Source organism: Pararge aegeria, chromosome 25 (genome assembly GCF_905163445.1).
Source record: "Pararge aegeria chromosome 25, ilParAegt1.1, whole genome shotgun sequence".
Lineage (NCBI taxonomy): Eukaryota > Metazoa > Arthropoda > Insecta > Lepidoptera > Nymphalidae > Pararge > Pararge aegeria.
In genome coordinates this window covers 1,082,501-1,100,627 of record NC_053204.1, presented here as the reverse complement: position 1 = coordinate 1,100,627, position 18,127 = coordinate 1,082,501, and the positions used below count along the sequence as shown (strand labels likewise).

The 18,127-nt window shown below is 34.7% G+C and overlaps 1 protein-coding gene across 4 annotated transcripts in view; it reads right to left on the bottom strand.

Annotated features, from left to right (window-relative positions):
* Positions 1-8,285: 8,285 nt before the first annotated feature.
* The window catches only part of LOC120634890 (EH domain-binding protein 1), a 35,119-nt gene continuing 25,277 nt past the window's right edge, over positions 8,286-18,127 (bottom strand). For all 4 annotated transcript variants that reach the window (XM_039905757.1, XM_039905761.1, XM_039905758.1 and 1 more), the window contains 9 exons: positions 17,812-17,894; positions 17,433-17,518; positions 16,782-16,880; positions 16,431-16,543; positions 15,325-15,456; positions 11,002-11,087; positions 10,354-10,477; positions 9,589-9,653; positions 8,286-9,310 (listed from right to left, as the gene is read on the bottom strand). In XM_039905757.1, the coding sequence (XP_039761691.1) occupies positions 9,232-9,310; positions 9,589-9,653; positions 10,354-10,477; positions 11,002-11,087; positions 15,325-15,456; positions 16,431-16,543; positions 16,782-16,880; positions 17,433-17,518; positions 17,812-17,894 (867 nt within the window). In that variant the 3' untranslated portion in view covers positions 8,286-9,231. The remainder of the gene's footprint in view (positions 9,311-9,588; positions 9,654-10,353; positions 10,478-11,001; positions 11,088-15,324; positions 15,457-16,430; positions 16,544-16,781; positions 16,881-17,432; positions 17,519-17,811; positions 17,895-18,127) is intronic.

The window sequence follows — 18,127 nt, the reverse complement described above, 5'->3', positions numbered from 1 at the left end:
ATCCGAGTGAGTGAGCTAACTCGAAACCAATGATAATTACAAGTTCGGCAGACATCGCATTCGACTCACGGAATTCCGTCATCTAATTTATATCTAGAAAACGACATGCTAAATCATTGCAGTCTACAGCGGTTCGGCTAACTTGAATTAATTGTAGTAGTGATAATTTTACTTTTACTCGTCAAGTCCCATCATTGGGCCCAAGCCATCTTTAGTATAGAGCGCAAACCCACCAAGAATAAACAATAAAATGTTTTTTTTTTCTGGAAAATTAAATATTTTGCTATCAAACTTTATGATGGGTAAAATCTACATAAATTATGACACCATATAGTGATTAAAAGTAAAATTGTCTGTAAAAGTCAAAAGGTAGGCACAAACTAAAAAAAACAACTGAACTCCTAACAGCTAAACTGGGATCCCCGAATCTTATCAAAGTACATATTTTGTAATACAATTATTCATACAATAATGGAACAGTTCGTCTTACGTGTAATCAAGTTATTTAACGAAATAGTCAAAGAGCTGGTTGACGATTTGAAATTGCCAATTTATATGTGAAGTAATACTGGTCATAGTAACATACAACTAATAAATAGCGTTACGTGCCGTTTCCGTAAAAATGGATGTATGTAGTATCAAATGTACTTAATATAATGATTTTTAAGTGGTATTCACTCGTGACTACGTCCAACTTTTGCTAAAAGCAGACCAGCTAGACGATAGGGAAAATCCAGTCCCAATTTAAAAAAATTAAAAAGATAAATCGACTCGACATGGAATAGATTAAATTATCCTAATCCTTAATCTATTGTTCCAAAACAATCTCAGCTGCTAATATCAAAATTAATAAATATCTATTTCACCGATAACATTTGCTACGTTTAAAAATACATACATTTGCGTTCACCAGCTCTTTGTCTACAGTATTATAATATCATACAACTTACAAAGATAAACTAAGCTGATATTTAAAAAAAAAACCTTTTACGTAATTTTTTAATTTTTATTAGTGTTTTTACCTACGCTTGGAGGAATTATCAATTTTATAAATTTAAAATGCATATAAAAATTTTCGGAACCGACAGCATTTTAAATTTATAAAATTAACCTTTTACGTGTTAAGTGATATGCACTATTGGCTTAAAGCGAGGCCAAAAAGACGAGATACAGAATGTAAATAAATCTTTGGCATTGTGCCTTGCACGCAAATCGTCTCACAACTTTTAGAAAGAAACAGGAGTAACTTTGTGGTAGTCCATGATATGCAATAATATTTATACCAAGTACCACTTGGGATAATACTTCACTCAGACCTGTTCAAGCATATGGAAGTTTAATAGTCCAATACACAACTGTAACTCATCCAATATATGACAAATAAAATATAAATTAAATGAGAAGGTGAAATTTTAAAATATAAAATTCCACAGCTTTTTGATGAAAAAAAAAAAAAAAAGGAAGAAACACGTGATTAGCCGTGCATTTGATGACATTATATCCCATGATCTTTGTATCAGTTTGTCTCTATTCTATACCTTATCACAACGGCCTTGCTTAAAAAACTATGGCAAATAATTTGAAAGCTTTATTTTTTTGCATTTGTACCATATATCTACTAAGCTGATTTATTTAGATATATTCCAAATTAAAATTGCATGCCGTACTAAAATCATGCCCCAACTCCTAGTATTAAGTCAAACCTAACTAATGTCAGACTGATTATACCACAGCTGGGCAAAAGCCTCATTTCGCATAGGATTTTAGTTTTGCTCTTTATATTGAACTTTTAAGCAATCACTTTGACGACCTCCGCAGTGGTGGGAGCTGTGGTCTCATAAGCAATTTAGGAATTTATAAATTCCGATTTTTTTGTACTCTAGGTCTGGAATGGATGCTCAGTTATAGCGTTATCTAAAAGGAAACACTGCGGTTTCGGTTTAAACACTGTAAACAAAATAAATCACATTGTTTTTTTTTTGCGATTTCAAATCCAGCCAGTCCCAAAAGCTTTAATTAGTATTTTAAATTTATATAATTTCAAAATTCCTCTTTATATGACTTAGACAAACCACATCGTTTCGTACACCCCGGTGTACCGGATGCAATTTTAATTTGTCATATATCTGTTTCACACATCTTTTCACTATCTGTTCATCACATCATCAATTTTCTTTTAGTAAAATTACGTGTTAAATATTGTATAATAGTGATATTATATAACTAAAGCCTATTTTTCTATATACAATTATAAACCCGAGAGTCTATATAGATACAAGTTCGACGAACAAGCTTTGTATAAAACAGCAACACTAGACGTTACATCGAGCATGCAAGATTTAATAAGCGTTGCGTAACGTCGGAATAGTTTAACCCAGCGTTTAACTGACAGTGTGCCAAGCATGAGATTTCCTACCTACGTTCACTTATTCGATCGCGCGCAAGTTAACTACGGTTCATATGATATCGAAACAGTGTAATTTAGTGATAGTATAGTTTCCCGATATTATAACTTATAGTATTAGTATTTCTTATTTTCTGAGTAACATATATTACTATCAGAGAGGCAAAATTCGTTAACAGTTTTAGAAGACGTGTTAAAAATCACTTTTTGTCCCAGTAATACTTTATACAATATATTTTGTGTATATATTTATTAATTTATACTTTTATGTTAAAATATATGCACCAACTACCTCTTTCCGTTCTTGGATTTTCTACACGATTGGTTGCCTGGAAGAGATCGCTATATAGCGATAAGGCCGCCGATGTATACGCTGTGTTGTGTTGGTGTTTTAATTTTTTTTTTGTAAATTTATGTTTGGTGTACAAAAACACTTTAAAAGTGTATTCATTCATACCATTGCATGTATATATATATTTTTTTTCTTTAAGTTCCTATTCAGCATATATCCTTTCAATTTTTCTCACATTCGAGGGCTTCTGGAAGAGATGTCTTTAGAGATAAGTTGTCCTTTTGCACGTCCGTTTGTTTCATGCTAATTTTAATCTTTGTTACTTAATAAATAAATAAATAACTAGGTGGCGCTCCATGCATTCCATATAAATCTCTCACGTGAGATAAGTAAACTTACGTAGAAAATCTCACACTTGGCACTCAGCAACTTTCAAATGTCTCAGATTTAAAAACGCTGCACAACTATTGCACCGTTATGCCACGTTTATTAATAACGCCGTAAGACTTAGCATCATGTTGTAAAAATTTATTGTCGTTGAAATCAAAAAGAAACTAAGCTAAATTACGTCCGAAACGTATTTTTATTTCAACACTTACAAATTTACGCAATGCGGCAATCGTGCCGACCCATTGCTTTTCATTGTAGAGAATAATTTTAGTCAAGAGCGCTCACTGAAGATTTTGTCTTAAAAGATAACGAAGATAATATAAGTATCATCACAAACATATACAATATAATGATTTGAAGACACTGATAAAAATTTAACAATGGCGCCACGCAGTCAATCAGTATTAAAAATAGTGGTCATTTTCTTTTCCAAGCGGCAATGTATATGAATTTAAGTCCAGCCAAATAAATTTGGTAAAAAGTGTACCTACCAATGCAAACGGTAAAATATTTCTCTTTCATATTCTTAATTCCATCGACAATCAAATTTTACGAACTAAATCTCTGTCTGATAAAATATAAACTAATTAATTAATAGATAAAACAAAAAAAAAAAATTGCACAATAAATACGTACACATAATGTTACGATTTAGCACCTCCCGTTTTTACTTTCAACAATATATCAATAACACTAAACCGATTTTTATGAGGCTTTTACAATTTCATAGCTCAGCTAAGCAGAGTGTAATAAAGCTATTACGATCAGATAGCTTAATAATTTTAAACAGTAAAATATAGACTGGCTAAACTCACAGATAAAATAAATTAATTATTTTACAGTACACGTGCTAAAAATAAATTATTTTATATTTTTTTAATAAACATTTTTTTGGAAGCATTTTTATTTTGGAATATGTTTTAGCTACTTTAATACTTTTTGAAAACGTTTATTATTTTTTTATATTTTTTAAGCAAAAATAGTTAATTTAGTATTAATCCTTCCCTACACAATAAAAAAGAGGAGTTAGTTCATTGGAATTATTACATTCAAAAATATTAGGTATTTTTATCATAATCGACTAATGGTTGGCGTAAAACAATAACGAGTACAATATTAAATCACAAACATTTAAGAATCAAATGTTTCTCTATATTATGAAAACTTTTAATTTTTATCAAAAGTAATTTTAATGCCTCTTACCTTTTTTTTGGGTAATGTGTTTTGTCTAGTTTTTATTTTACGTCAAGAACTAACGTATTTAATAATAAAAATCATTTACAAAATAGCCTCAAACTATTCGCTGATCACTATAAAAAAAATACAAAGTGTTTGTAACAGCATACGAAAACTAAACTTTTGAGTTTGTGTGTAAATTATTATTATTTAGGTAGTAAAAGCTTCTTTATCCACGCTTCACAACGACAATGTCACAATTATCGTTTTTGCTGTCCGAACAATTGACTCTTGGGAATTTGTCACATCTACATCCTTGAGTTAATCGTTCATTTTCTGTAGTTAATCCTCCAGTTTCTAAAAGACTGGTCAAGTAAGAAACTGTAGGTTAATATTGTTTTTATCATTTAATAGTATAAACATATGCAGTAAAGTTTTTTTTAGTTTAGTTTTAATACGGCCGTTATAACACCAAGATCTACGCCCGCCGTTTTAGGCAAGAATATTATTCTAACATAGCCATAAATAAATATTATGTCATAAACTCAATTAGAAACTAATAAAAAATGACTAATATTTACATTTCATTCAAAACAAGCGAATCTACGTAAAAAAATAAATCAATTGTTAATTTGTACATTAAAAAAAAAAATTAAATTATCTATGGCATTGTACTTTACATTACAATTGATATTGGATAAAGGCAGCTGCACATTTTCTATCGGATCCGATTGGTTATTTAGTCAACATATTTTGATGACGACAAAGTAAAAAAAGGGCATATTAAAGTCCAAAATGGTGATGTCTGTAAATAACATGAGAAATAAGATTTAAGGAACACAAAAAATACTTCCCCATATTCATTAAGACAAAACGTAAGAAATAAGCGAGACGTAAAGTTTACTTTAATAAATGGTTTATTAAGGCTCTGCTTAAATGAGTGGCCCGGAAAGAAAGCAGTTAAGCACCATTTCAAATGGGCATACCCTCCAAAACTAATTGTAACTATAGTATAGTCAGATGCCTTCCCTAAAGTCTCTACTTTTCATGGCGGTCGTCAAAATGTTGCCCCTAAATAAACCGAGAAAAGTAATCCGACCGGATTTCGATCGAAAGACCATCGGATCGGATCCGACAATATGAAATGTGCGTTCATTCTTAGGGAGTATGAATTGTTTAGGATTAGTTCTTTGGTGCTTTACAAAATTTCAATAATACAAAGCGAGTTCCTGTCCTCTTTGAACAGATATTTTAGTATCACACTATAAACACGCGATACAGTACCTATCGCATGTATAGTCAAGTATTTTTAGTGTGACTTCGGTCACAGAGAATACTAGTATTTCATCCAAAATCCATCGACTGGAATTTAAATAAAAATATATTGAAAACGAAATTATGTTGTAAATTAAAAAATATCGCAAAATATATTAACTCTATTGATAGGCAAATAACATTGAATGCTTTTTATCATAGTAATATAAAGGTCGTAACCAAATTTTTTACCGTCACACAAATGATATCACAATGGAAAACGACTGTAACACAAGAGAATTAGAAATCAACATGGTAATACAAATATTAGTGTCAACTTCATTGTTTTGTTTAAAACGGATTATGGTGTTCGCCAACCATATTATCTCAACACGGACTCGACTTAAATTATAGTATTCGAATTTAAGCTTTATTTCACGTGACATAAAGTTTTTTTTTTCTCATCTCGTCACCATCATGGTCATGTTGCTACCGACCCACGCTGGTTATGGAACCTTCGTAGCTTTAGTTTTAAGTTGACGAATTTATTGATCGCCATCAACTCACTCCTGTCATATTTTACATGTAATGTACGCATCAAAAGTGCCATCTATGTGCCTATTTGAATAAAGAAATATTTGACTTGGATTTGACTTATTAGTGAAGATTTGTTGACTTTACGAGCCTTTGGGGACTTTATATAGAACTCTCATGCATCCTAAGTACAAGATTTGCCCGCTCGCAATCGAGTAATAATGAGAGTATCGAAATACTTGACAATCGCAGTAAAATAGACCTTAACATGATTGTGTTAAAGCTTAAATTTGCCAACATTTCTTCAGCTCAAGCTTTTGTCAGAACGTTTGTTAAATTAAAATCAGGATTGAATTTGCGACTCTAAAACTAGTAAGATAAGGCCCATTTTACTTTGACGATAAATAGTTTTATGTATGAAAACGACTCTTCGATTGCGAGCGAGCAAATATGGTAGTACAGTCTTTTTCATCTTTACCGTTAAATCAAGTGACATTTAATTGTTTAAAACGAACATAGCTCCGAAGTTAAAAAAAAAAATCAAATCAAATGGTTATCAAATGCTTCATGATTGAGGCAAAAAAACGTTTCACCAACTCTTAGGTGATAACTTTTGGTGAACGGTTTATGTATGCCTAGGAAGCTCCATCGATAAGGCGTTACCTATTTACGGACATTTGTCCCGAAAATTACCATCTAAGGCTTAGTCTAGTTGTCTTTATGTTTTATGACATAAAGCTAACACTTCATTACTTAAACTAAGCAGAGTCGTTATTGAGTCAATATGATGTGCGAAGGTGTTTATGTTACTAGCCAAGTCAGAACCGTGTGCCATCATAAAATACGACTAATATAAAGCAACCCCTTTTAAATAAGCGTAAAGCTCAAACAAGGAAAAGGTAACGATTTATAAGTGTTGTGTGTTATGACCTTTGTCTGACATAATGTATATAGATCATACATAGATATGATACACTTTGTCACGATCCTATGCGATTAAACTCGACCGGGCAGTTTTGACTTCATACACCTTGCGAACTTGGCCAGTAACATTTATATTTCGAAAACGATCCTATTTTAGACATAATCACAACACGTTCAGTACTTTTTTTCATATGTAAAGCGAACGTCAAACCAAGGCGTCCAATTTGCGGTGGTGTAAAAATTTGCGTCTAGCATACTTCCTTCGAGAGAAATCGTTACACATACACACAAACAAGCAAGCACACGAACGTTCGACGCACATACTGACTAATTCAATCGCGTGTAAATATAATTGACGATATACGTTCTACTGTGGATACACCTTTATAACAATCGCATTTGAAAATTTAAAAAAAAAATTACTTTAGTTTTTAAAATAAATAGTACATTAAGATAGTAAGTGATATATATTTGCATCTGCAAAAGGTCTAGAATTGTTGATTCTTACTCGATACTTATTTATTTAATTAATTAATTTATATTATTATAGGAAACAAATATTATGAGTATTTCATTCGACATACAACAGTAGTGCCGACGTATTATAATTAATTAAATATTTAAATAATAAAAGTAAAATAAATTTATCGCAGTCAAACTTTGAAAATATAGTATACACAATTCAAAACGTCCTGAATCAAATTTTTACACATGTCAAAATTCTACTACTCCAATAATAATTCATTAGTAATTCGGAGAGTGTAAAATAGTGTTATAAGAGAAAAACTGTTAAAGTTTCCGTTCAGAGATTTGCCAATGTCATCGCAATCTCAGCAGAAGACATGTCCACGGCTGGGCATGGGTCTTTAGTAGGGAATCCCACTCTCCAAATTTTCGCGTCTGCATCCATTGACTTCCTATTCCTAGTTGGGTACAGTCTGTCCACCATTTACATTACCAACTCAGTGTTTATCGGTGCATGGTCGGCACTCCAACACCTTTTGACCCCAACGTTCTTTATCCTCATACATTATCATTTCACCTTCGCAAACCATTGTAATATTACGGTTAGTTTTTCTCTTCTGATATGATCTCACTTCTGATATGATTTAAGTGTTACTCCTAACTATGGGCCTCAGAAGAAAGCTAAGTTATTCAGATATATTAAATATACTTAGTAGTTATTATGAAGTATATTGTACCTTTATTTGACCTATACCACAATTGAATCATCTTACTAACATCCTGGGGTAGCTGGAAGAGATCTCTTATAGAGATAAGCTTTCATTTGTACACTTCATGTATCTTATGTTCACAATCACAATTTATGGTATATAAATAATAAATAAATAAGTTCTCTTAATCGCGAAGAGAGCTACGGCGTAGTATCTCGAAGTGATCAAATCAAAAATGAGGAGAATTCCAGAAGATCCAGGGTTAAGGTACATAGCTATATATCAGCGAGTTGCAAAGCTAGACGCAGGGTAGGTAAAAAGATCGGAGAACCGTTGGACGTTGGGGTCGAAGGTGTTGGACTGGCACTGGCAAATGCGTTGGTAGTCTTCCCACTAGGTGGACAAGCGACATCTAACGAGTCGTAGGGAGACGCTGGACACTTATCACGGAAGGCTGGAGTGTGGAAATCCCTTGAAAGCCCCAGTCCAGCATTCGACGTCCATCGGTAGAAATCAGTACGATAAACATAAATGAAGTAGTTGCTTGAAATAAATGAATGTCTGAAGAAATGGCAAATTTTAACAAGTAACTACACTTTAATGCCTAATGGACATTTGCAGGGTGATATTTTGAGATGAGCCAGGGGAGAGTTTCAGACATCTTTGGAAATGCTTTTTTGATTGAATAATACATTACGTTTGTACTTTTTGATTGGAATCATGCATTGCAATCAGACCGTTGGTTAGCGTAAAATAGATCTTCCTCTTTAAATAAAGATTTTTTTCTGATTATACGTTTTTATTTCCTTTAAAGCATTCTCTTGTGCATATTTTCTATGCAAAATAGTAAGTCTGTTAAACCCTATCTACCAGGCGTCTCGGAACGGTCTGGCTATTACGATTTCTAAACTGACCCAACTCAAAATTTCACCCTATACATTGCTAATGTTACACCAAAATTGTATCAGTACTATAATACTATTCGTATATATAGTTAATCGAATCGCGAGTATGTAAAATCGATGTCTTGTTAGACTAATTTAAGCTATATGTTTAACTAAGCGTTGATAAGTAGTCCTTATTCACTGTAGAATACAGTTGTTTTTCCTTTGAATCTCAACGTTTGATAGGTTGCGTTGGATTTCGTCGTCTTCCGCTATCCTGCAGAAAGAAATATGTATATTAATACATACTATGAAATAATGGAATGACGGAAATTTTATATTATTATCAAATGCAGTGTTTGAACCAAACATAGGTACCAAACAAATAGGCACTCTTTCGCTTATTGCAGTCTGAATTTAACGCGGACTATCCCGTACTGAGTCAAAGGTCTAAGTCATTTCTCCCTCAAGAGCAGAGGCCTAGCAGAACAGTGGGGGATTGGAAGGGGGAGGAAAAATATGGCTCAAAATGCTTATGTAATGTAATATACATACGCTTTTTCCTGCTCGTCCATTTCCTGCACCAGCCGATCTCTCTCGTTGACCGCTGCAAGCAGTTCCTAAGGGACAATTCATGAGGATTATAAACCATACATTTAACATACCGTGACCCGATACATGTTTTGCTGCATAATGTATAGAACTACGCATATATATATATATATGCGTAGTTCTATACATTATGTATGTTCCGCAAAGTAGTGCGTATATATATATATATATACGCGCTACTTTGCGGAAGTCCATAATATATTTCCTGATTTTCGCGGAGTTTAGCAAATTAAGCTTAATTTTATAATATATTATAATATGTACAGTGGCAGTCATACACCTAATCGATTTCTATGCGACATTCACCGGAACACTTAGCGGCACGTCTTTGTCTGTAGGGTGGTAACCAGCTCGTCCGGGAGGTATACAACGGGTTCCCCGGGCGTCTAACAAAGCCAACAAGACATGCCGTGGTGGTTTTTAGTTTGGGTATACCCCCTTTAGAGGGGGAACCTCCGTCTTGCCCAAGGGTCGGAGCTAGCAATAAAGCCTTTAAACCAACTACGCCAAAAAAAAAAAAAGGGTTGGTAACCAGCCACGGCCAAGGCCTCCAGACCAGACCAGACCACAACACAAATCCCTAAAGTAAACTAAATTGTAAAGTAAAGTTATCTCTGCAGAAAGCATCATGAAAAAGATACCAATAACAGCATCAGTTTAATTTAGATATTTGGAGTTTCATCGGTCCCCCGAGAACGTCCAATTTACCTGCAGCAACAGTCTTTCTCTTCTCTTCTGTCCGGGAGTCTTCCTCCATTCCTCCACGCCAAGAGAGAGTCGCAACTCTCTATCCAAAAGCTCACATCTCCTACTCAGATCTTCTTCTTGTTCCCTGAACAATAGGAGTTTATTTTTAAGATTTCTAAGACGTACTTAACACGCTTCTATATGAATATATATATATTAAACATTTAAAAAATACACGAATATTTAACTATCAAAATTGATATTTATAATGTCAGTCTTAAGCCCAAATACAAACACAAGCACCGTAAATAACCTAATCCTTACATAAGAATAATTCTGTTAAAATTTTCTTTATTTCAAGAAATGCTTTCTTGAAATAAAGTAAGAATCTTTTTTATTGTACTGTACCATGATGCACACATACATTATAACAATCTCTAATGGCATACTGCAATACTTAACCAGGCAGAATCAATTAGCAAAGCGGACGAAAAAAATACTGAGTAGGCGCACTTTATTCTAAGTGAGCGTCTATAACCTCAAAAGCGATAAATAAAGTACTCCAAAAAGTTTATTCTCGTTGTTTCGTGCTACTAATAATATCTTATACTTAGGTTTAATAGGGTAAACTAAAAATAAAAACACATATATTCATGTAAAGTTACTTACAGAATGTTCAGTTGCATTTGTCTTCTCAGTAGGGCGTTTTTCTTGTTGACGAGATTAAACCACTGAGACATGAGGCGGTCTTCCTCCTGCAAAAAAATTCCACAAATACAAACAACTTCCGCGGTGGTAAAATAGTTTATTCCTCCTGTGTGTGTCCTGGATTTAAAATGTCTTGATCGTAAATTCGGATAGGTTAGAAATAAATGAATGAATAACTATATTTATATTGTTGACTACAAAAATAAGGAAAAGAAACGCAATAAAAACACAGCAAATAAAATTTGGCGGCCTTATCGCTACTTAGCGACCTCTCCCGAGCAACCAATGGCGTGAAAAACATAACTACGTAAAAGGGATAGGTGCTTATTTCCGGTATCGATATTTGCGAGCAGGAGAAGGACTTCTTCGTGTATTGACGCACGTGTGAAAATTTTATACAAATAATAACTCCAACCTCAACTTTGGACAATTAATCGAATCCAGGGCTAAAACTGCTGGAAAAAACTTGGCATCCTCGAAAAGGTCAAGCGGTACTTCACGCCAAAACAGCTCGTAACCCTGTACAGAGCCTCAAGTTCCGTCGTGCATGGAGTACTACAGCCATTTATGGGATACAGTGGCGTGCATAGCCCTTGGACCCAGGGTATGCACAAGGTGTTCAGCACAAACATTTATAATTTTTATAATAATTTTTATAAGGTTTATAATCCTATTACTGTACGAAAGTTATATTTTTGATTGATTTAATACTATCGTCTATCTACTGCTAATTGAATAAAAGTACATACCCTGATTTACGTCACAAAATTATGACACACCATTCGGCAGCATTTTCTAAGCACACTGATGATGATAATATTTTTTCCAACATATGTTTTTAGCGTCTTGATGAAAATTATTAATATCACAATATCCTTTATCATTCCACACTACGTATATTGGACAATAAAACAAAAGGAAAGCAAATTAATCGATTGGTGTGTACAAAGCCGCTTAGTCAAGAATAGTTTTCGTAATATTTATTATTAAACATACGTGTTACTTTATCACCTTTTTTTGTGGACATTTGTAACATTGGTACACACCTTCCTTTGCGAATGATTTCTAATTTTAGGTACTTTTTCCAGGCACACTGAACCCAAACAAAGACCGCACGAATATGCTTTCATTATAAAATGAATGAATAAACTATAAAATAACGTTAACACATTAAACTATCACTACTCAAACTTTTATAAGTTGCTGAATTTATGCACTTGAACCGTTTATTTATCACCAACGCCATAGAGCATTGTTCGAAGGTAAACAATAATGGCGATTTATGGCGATTGAATATGCTAATGATAATATTGCAATCGAAATTAGTCAAAATATGTCTTTAATTTTTTTGTAAGTATGGGTACGAACGCTATTCTATTTTGATATGTCAACAATAAATAGAAACAATATTTATTGTTAACTTTCTCACCTTCCAATAATTACTGGAATACTTTTCATAAAAAAATCAAACACGTAATTGATTATTCACTTCCGTAAGCAGTGCATATAGACACCCATACTTAAAGAATTTATGAATGAAACTGTTCACACAAGACCGATGCTAATCTTGTAAGTACAAGCGCACGATTATAACATTACACGACACACAATACTAACTTGCACGCACACATCTAGCAGAACGATTCTTTCTTTGGGCGTGCTTATTTTATTTGATATTTCTATGCAACAGTAGAGGGCGTCATATGTCGAGTGATTCATAATAATTGATTTACCCTGCAATCGATAACATGAGATTTAAATAATAATATAGGTATTTTCACGTGTTTTAAAAGGTAAATGTTTAGCATTTACGGTTAAAAATTAAAATAGAAGTAGATGATTTTATTTTGTACGCTATACGCCTCGCGCGCGCTGGTTGCGCTGTCGCCTATCTAGCGACAATTGACGTAGAAGTTTGGCCGCTCATTACTAGATGGCGCTAGTTTAGGCATTACTTGACGGCCGACTGGCGCAATGGGCAGCGACCCTGCTTTCTGAGTCCAAGGTCGTGGGTTCGATTCCCACAACTGGAAAATGTTTGTGTGATGAGCATTAAGTGTTTTTCAGTGTCTGGGTGTTTATATGTATTTTCTAAGTATTTATGTATATATAATTCATAAAAATATTCATCAGTCATCTTAGTACCCATAACACAAGCTACGTTTACTTTGGGGCTAGGTGGCGATGTGTGTATTGTCGTAGTATATTTATTTATTTATTTATTTATTACTTAGTGTTTTTTTAATTACAAAACTTTAATGGTCCTATCTGAAGGTTCTTTAAGACCCTGAGGGTAGGGTATGTACTGCTTATTTGCATATATGCAATGCACGCCACTGATGGGATAGCTCTGCTAAGTACCAGCTTGATGCTTTGGATTCGGTGAATCGCTGAGCTAGGAAACTCATCGGGGACAAGGCAATAGTCAGTAGACTCCAACGTTTGCAACACCGTCGCAAAGTTTGGAGAGCGTAGAGCGTAGTTGATGTCTCTTGGACTCGTGCAAAGCGTTTTGCTTCCTCGTTCTATCAATTCGCATCTTCCCTACAATCTGGGTTCCTTCAAATCAAGAGTGAATAGGAATCTCCTAGACAAGCGCGCTCCATCCGCAGGCCGCATCATCACATAGTTTCGGGTGTGATTGCGGTCAAGTGCTAGTCTATATATTTAAAAAAAAACTTATCTTATGCCATTGCCGCGCTTTGGCAGGTGGTCACTTTTATTTATCATTAGGGACATCCCTTTTCGGGGGATATAACCGTGTATCAACTAACATATGAAAAAAACTAGGAGTAGTAGTTTATTATCCATGCGCACCGACTGGCATCAAAGCAGCGCGGTGGTTCTATGCCCCTGAACCCACTTTCGTTGGAAAATGTCTGTGTGATGAAAATGAATGTGTTTCAGTGTCTCGGTGTTTATTTGTATATTATAAGTATATATTATTTATATATATTATTCATAAAAATATTCATCTGTCATAACGCAACTACGCTTACTTTGGGGCTAGATGGCGATGTGTGTATTGTCGTAGTACATATATTTATTTATTTAATCTTTATTTACTTTTTGTTTAAAACACTAGTTTGTGATGGCGATGATAATACTCTTTTATTACAACAGTTTTAAGATAATATGGTATACAACATAAAATGAAGATTTATACTAAAAGTCAAAAAGCCAATGAAATAAGATAACTAATAATGCAATTAAAGGAATTTGGTACCGGATTGTGTGGGATTTGGACACATGCGAGGAATATTTTACGCCATTTTATCTGAAAATTGTTCTAATAATTATAGTATTTAAAAACCTTTCTTTTCTATATTGAATAGAATCAGGCGTTAATTTGCGGAATTCCATGACATATTTTGAAAATTTCGTGAAAAGCAGAAGAAACACCAAACATATCTTCGGCAATGTTTTCTCTACGAACGTTTCTCTCCGACACCGGAAAATCCACAGGGGATGTTGACTATCCAATGAATAATTATTTAGTTTTAACAAACAATTATTAATTAAGTATAGCAAAATAAGCTTTTGTTCCTCTGGAAAGTGTTATACATTTTCCAGAGGAACTTCTCCGTAAGGGTCCAGAATAATTTAATGCAGCCTGCCACGTGGAAGCTACCCACCAGACCAGAAAAATTTATAATTCAGAGATTATAATATTCCAAAATTCCCTCCGCGACCACAGGTTTCGCTATGCAGGTCGCCAAAACTATTGTTACCTGTGCACGCTTTAACATCTGCATAAAAATACCATGCATACCGTAGGGCTAGCATGCTCGAGATAATTATCTACTATTAGTACCGACAGCATTTTCGCAACCCGTTCGATCTTCTCAAATTCGAGGGTTTCTGGAAGAAACATTTTTAGATATCTCTAAAGAGGTCCATGTTGAGAGTTGTCCATGTGCACGTCCCATCTTTTTTCATGTTAATTTTAATCTGTGGTAGTGCATAAATAATAATTATCGCTACCCGTTACTCATATTTTACCTATGGAGAACGTATAGATAAATAGGTAGACATAACTCTCTCGTGGCATGCGTGCTAGCCATACAGGTATATTTTTGGTCTGAGTTTTATCAGACTCCAGAAACTCGGACTAAGATGACGGAAACTCGATTGATACCCTATAACAGTCCACTGCTGGACTAAAAGCCTCTCCCAACGGGAGGGTTTGCTAGTAGTAGCACAGAGTAAGCTGCTACCCTTTCTCTGTTATATTCCCTTAGTCGCCTCGTACCACAACCTTGGGAAGAGGATGTGGTATAGTACCTCGGTGTTGTCGGCCGCGTCCATGACCCTTCGCAACTGCTTCTCCAGTGCGGCCGCCTTCTCGTCTATTGCGCTTTGCTCCTTCTCCAACGCTTCCAGCTCACTGGCGATGTACGACCCCGTCTCGCGACCCTGCAAGAAAACGGAAGAATGGTAACGCGGTCCCATTAAAAAAAAGAGAGAGACGTACTCGGAGAGCCGGTGCACGTTGGGGTTGGGGTTTCGAGATGCTGGGATGATGACCCCAGTAACCGCAGACGCAGACAAATACTTTAATGGGTGCGTATGTCTGTCAGGTAGTATTAAAGAGTCTTTTAAAAATGGGATGGTGGACTTCTTGGTGGAATTGGTTGGAAAAGCAATGTCTTAACGTTTTGGGCACCGGGATGAATTCCAGGCAAACGAGGGATTTCAGAGTAACTCCCGAGCGTCTAGAATCCTGAGGGTAGCGAGGGTTTTAGGGGCGCACTAAAAGAAGGCAGCTGTAACCTTGAGTTGAATACACTTCACACCTCACGAGGCAATTCAATCAAGTTTTGGAGGGATTTTTTTACAATCTCTATGGTTCACGTTTCACAGGTTCTGGTGAGTGACAGGGACGCGTTAGAGCGAGATAGCAATACTAGAATGAACAGATTTTATTAAAATACGCCGCGCGCAACATTCCTTATTCAAATCATGTAAGCCCCTAGGACTCCAGTACAATATTACTAAGCCTATATGATGTATTGACGCACTTGACCTTTTCATACTAGGCTTTGTAATAAGGCATTGTGGAGCGAGTGGTGTGAAAAGTTTGTGATTTCTCTACACAATACTAGTCTGCGCTCAGTAACAGAAAAGTATTTGTAATTGCACAAATATGCTTTGTGTTAGAAAGTGAGATATATTGTAATTCCCGGGATCCGAAGACTTTCTAATACACGTAGGAGATCGAGTAAAATATCTTATGCGCGTTACGTATATCTAAGATACAATTTTATCAACGATAGGTTATATGATACAAGCAAATATAGTACGTAAATAAAAAATAAAAATCGTTTATTTCTTTTCTAATATTATAAATCAAACATGTTGTAGAGAACGTATGAGTATGATATACTCACGTGTTCCAGAATGTTGAAGTGTTCCGGTGACAGTCTGTCCGCCAAGGCGGTGAGACGTTGCGGAGATGGCGGGGTATTGCTTCTGATACTGCGACTGTCTTCACTCGCATGCTCTGAAAATTACCATACTAACTTTAACATTTAAATAATCTCATAATGACAACCCTTGCTATGTTCCGGTCTGAGCGTCGTGGTCGCCGGTGTTATTATAGGCACATGAGACTTAAAACCTAGGCCTCAGGTTCATCGACACTTTGTAGGACGTTTTCCTAGCATGCCCTAGTTGCTGTTTGCAATGCTGCTTTTAGCGGCAGAAATAGGCATGCCATGGTAGTACTTCTTTGCACTTACCGGATCTGTCAGGACTAGTGGCACTTTTTCTGGAACCAGGACTGGATGGCAAGGACTCCGGCCTCGACACCAGTCCCTCTAAGCTTTCCATACCGCCCGCTGATAAATGGAAAGCAATATAAGAGTTACCGAAAAAATCTCGAAATTAATTGATAGTTTCAAGGTGCTTTACGAATATATGAAGTTGAAAGAACTTAAACCGTTAATAATCTTAATTGTTATTCACAGCGAAATAAAAGCTATGTTACTCTTGATCATAATTCTGACTATATGATTGTCGGCTTTACACGATTCAGTATAAATTTTTCTTTAGAAAATAATTTCTAAGTTAACTCTAACGAAAATTTTAATAAAGTTTGTCTTCTTTTTTTTTAATTCGGTATATTAAGAAGAGCTATGTAGAGTTAATTATTTAATTAAAACTCTTCTAGAAATAAATCGCAACTAATTTTTCTACTAGTTACCATCTATGCTTGACCTATTCAAAGTTCCTAATAAACTAGACCAGTGGTGTCACTTAAGGTGGCTCTCTAAGTTCTCGGCTATTGAATGTCTACATGATCAAAAAAACACTAACCACAGTAGTTTAAATATATGAAAAAGATTCGTTTTCAAGTTTAATTTATTCTGTAATAAAAATGTTCCACGTACCTGCGGCGAGTTCCTCCAAAACAGACTCCTTGGTAATTATCTCTACGGTGCCGCGTGTTCGCGACGGTGATAGAGGTGATGTGGGACTGTATGATAACAATCAAACTATGGGTTAACAATGACATACATTTCTTACAGCTATTTTCAAAAAGTAGGTAATTAATAACTCTAGGAAACCCTTATTACAAAATATACTAGCTGAACACTACAATACTAAGAGCGAGCGTCGAAAGAAATCGGCTCCGCTTTAACAATAGAATAATGTTAAATTGTAAAATGTTGATTTTACAAAACAGCATCTATAAGTTGTTCTTATTTATTGGCCTACTACTACAGGAGCTATATGATTTTGTAAATTGAAAAACACTGAAATATTTACCTGACAATGCCTGCTCTCGCATCAGCTATTAACTTTCTCGCTCGCTCCCGGAGCATTGCTTGCCTTTCCTCTTCTGTTATTGGCTTTACAAGAAAAATAAAGTTTAGTTAGTTTTTGCTTCGTTACAATAAAATCGTGAATAGAAGTATAAATGCACTTTTAAAGTAAATTCCTTATTTTTGGGATACTGGAACAACAATAATAATAAATTATACATAATCGTATGTTTTACAATATCTTCCCGTATGAGACCTTATAGAAAAAAGAATTATAGAACAAAGTATTATTAAAACTATAAAAGGGCCCAGGTGATAAA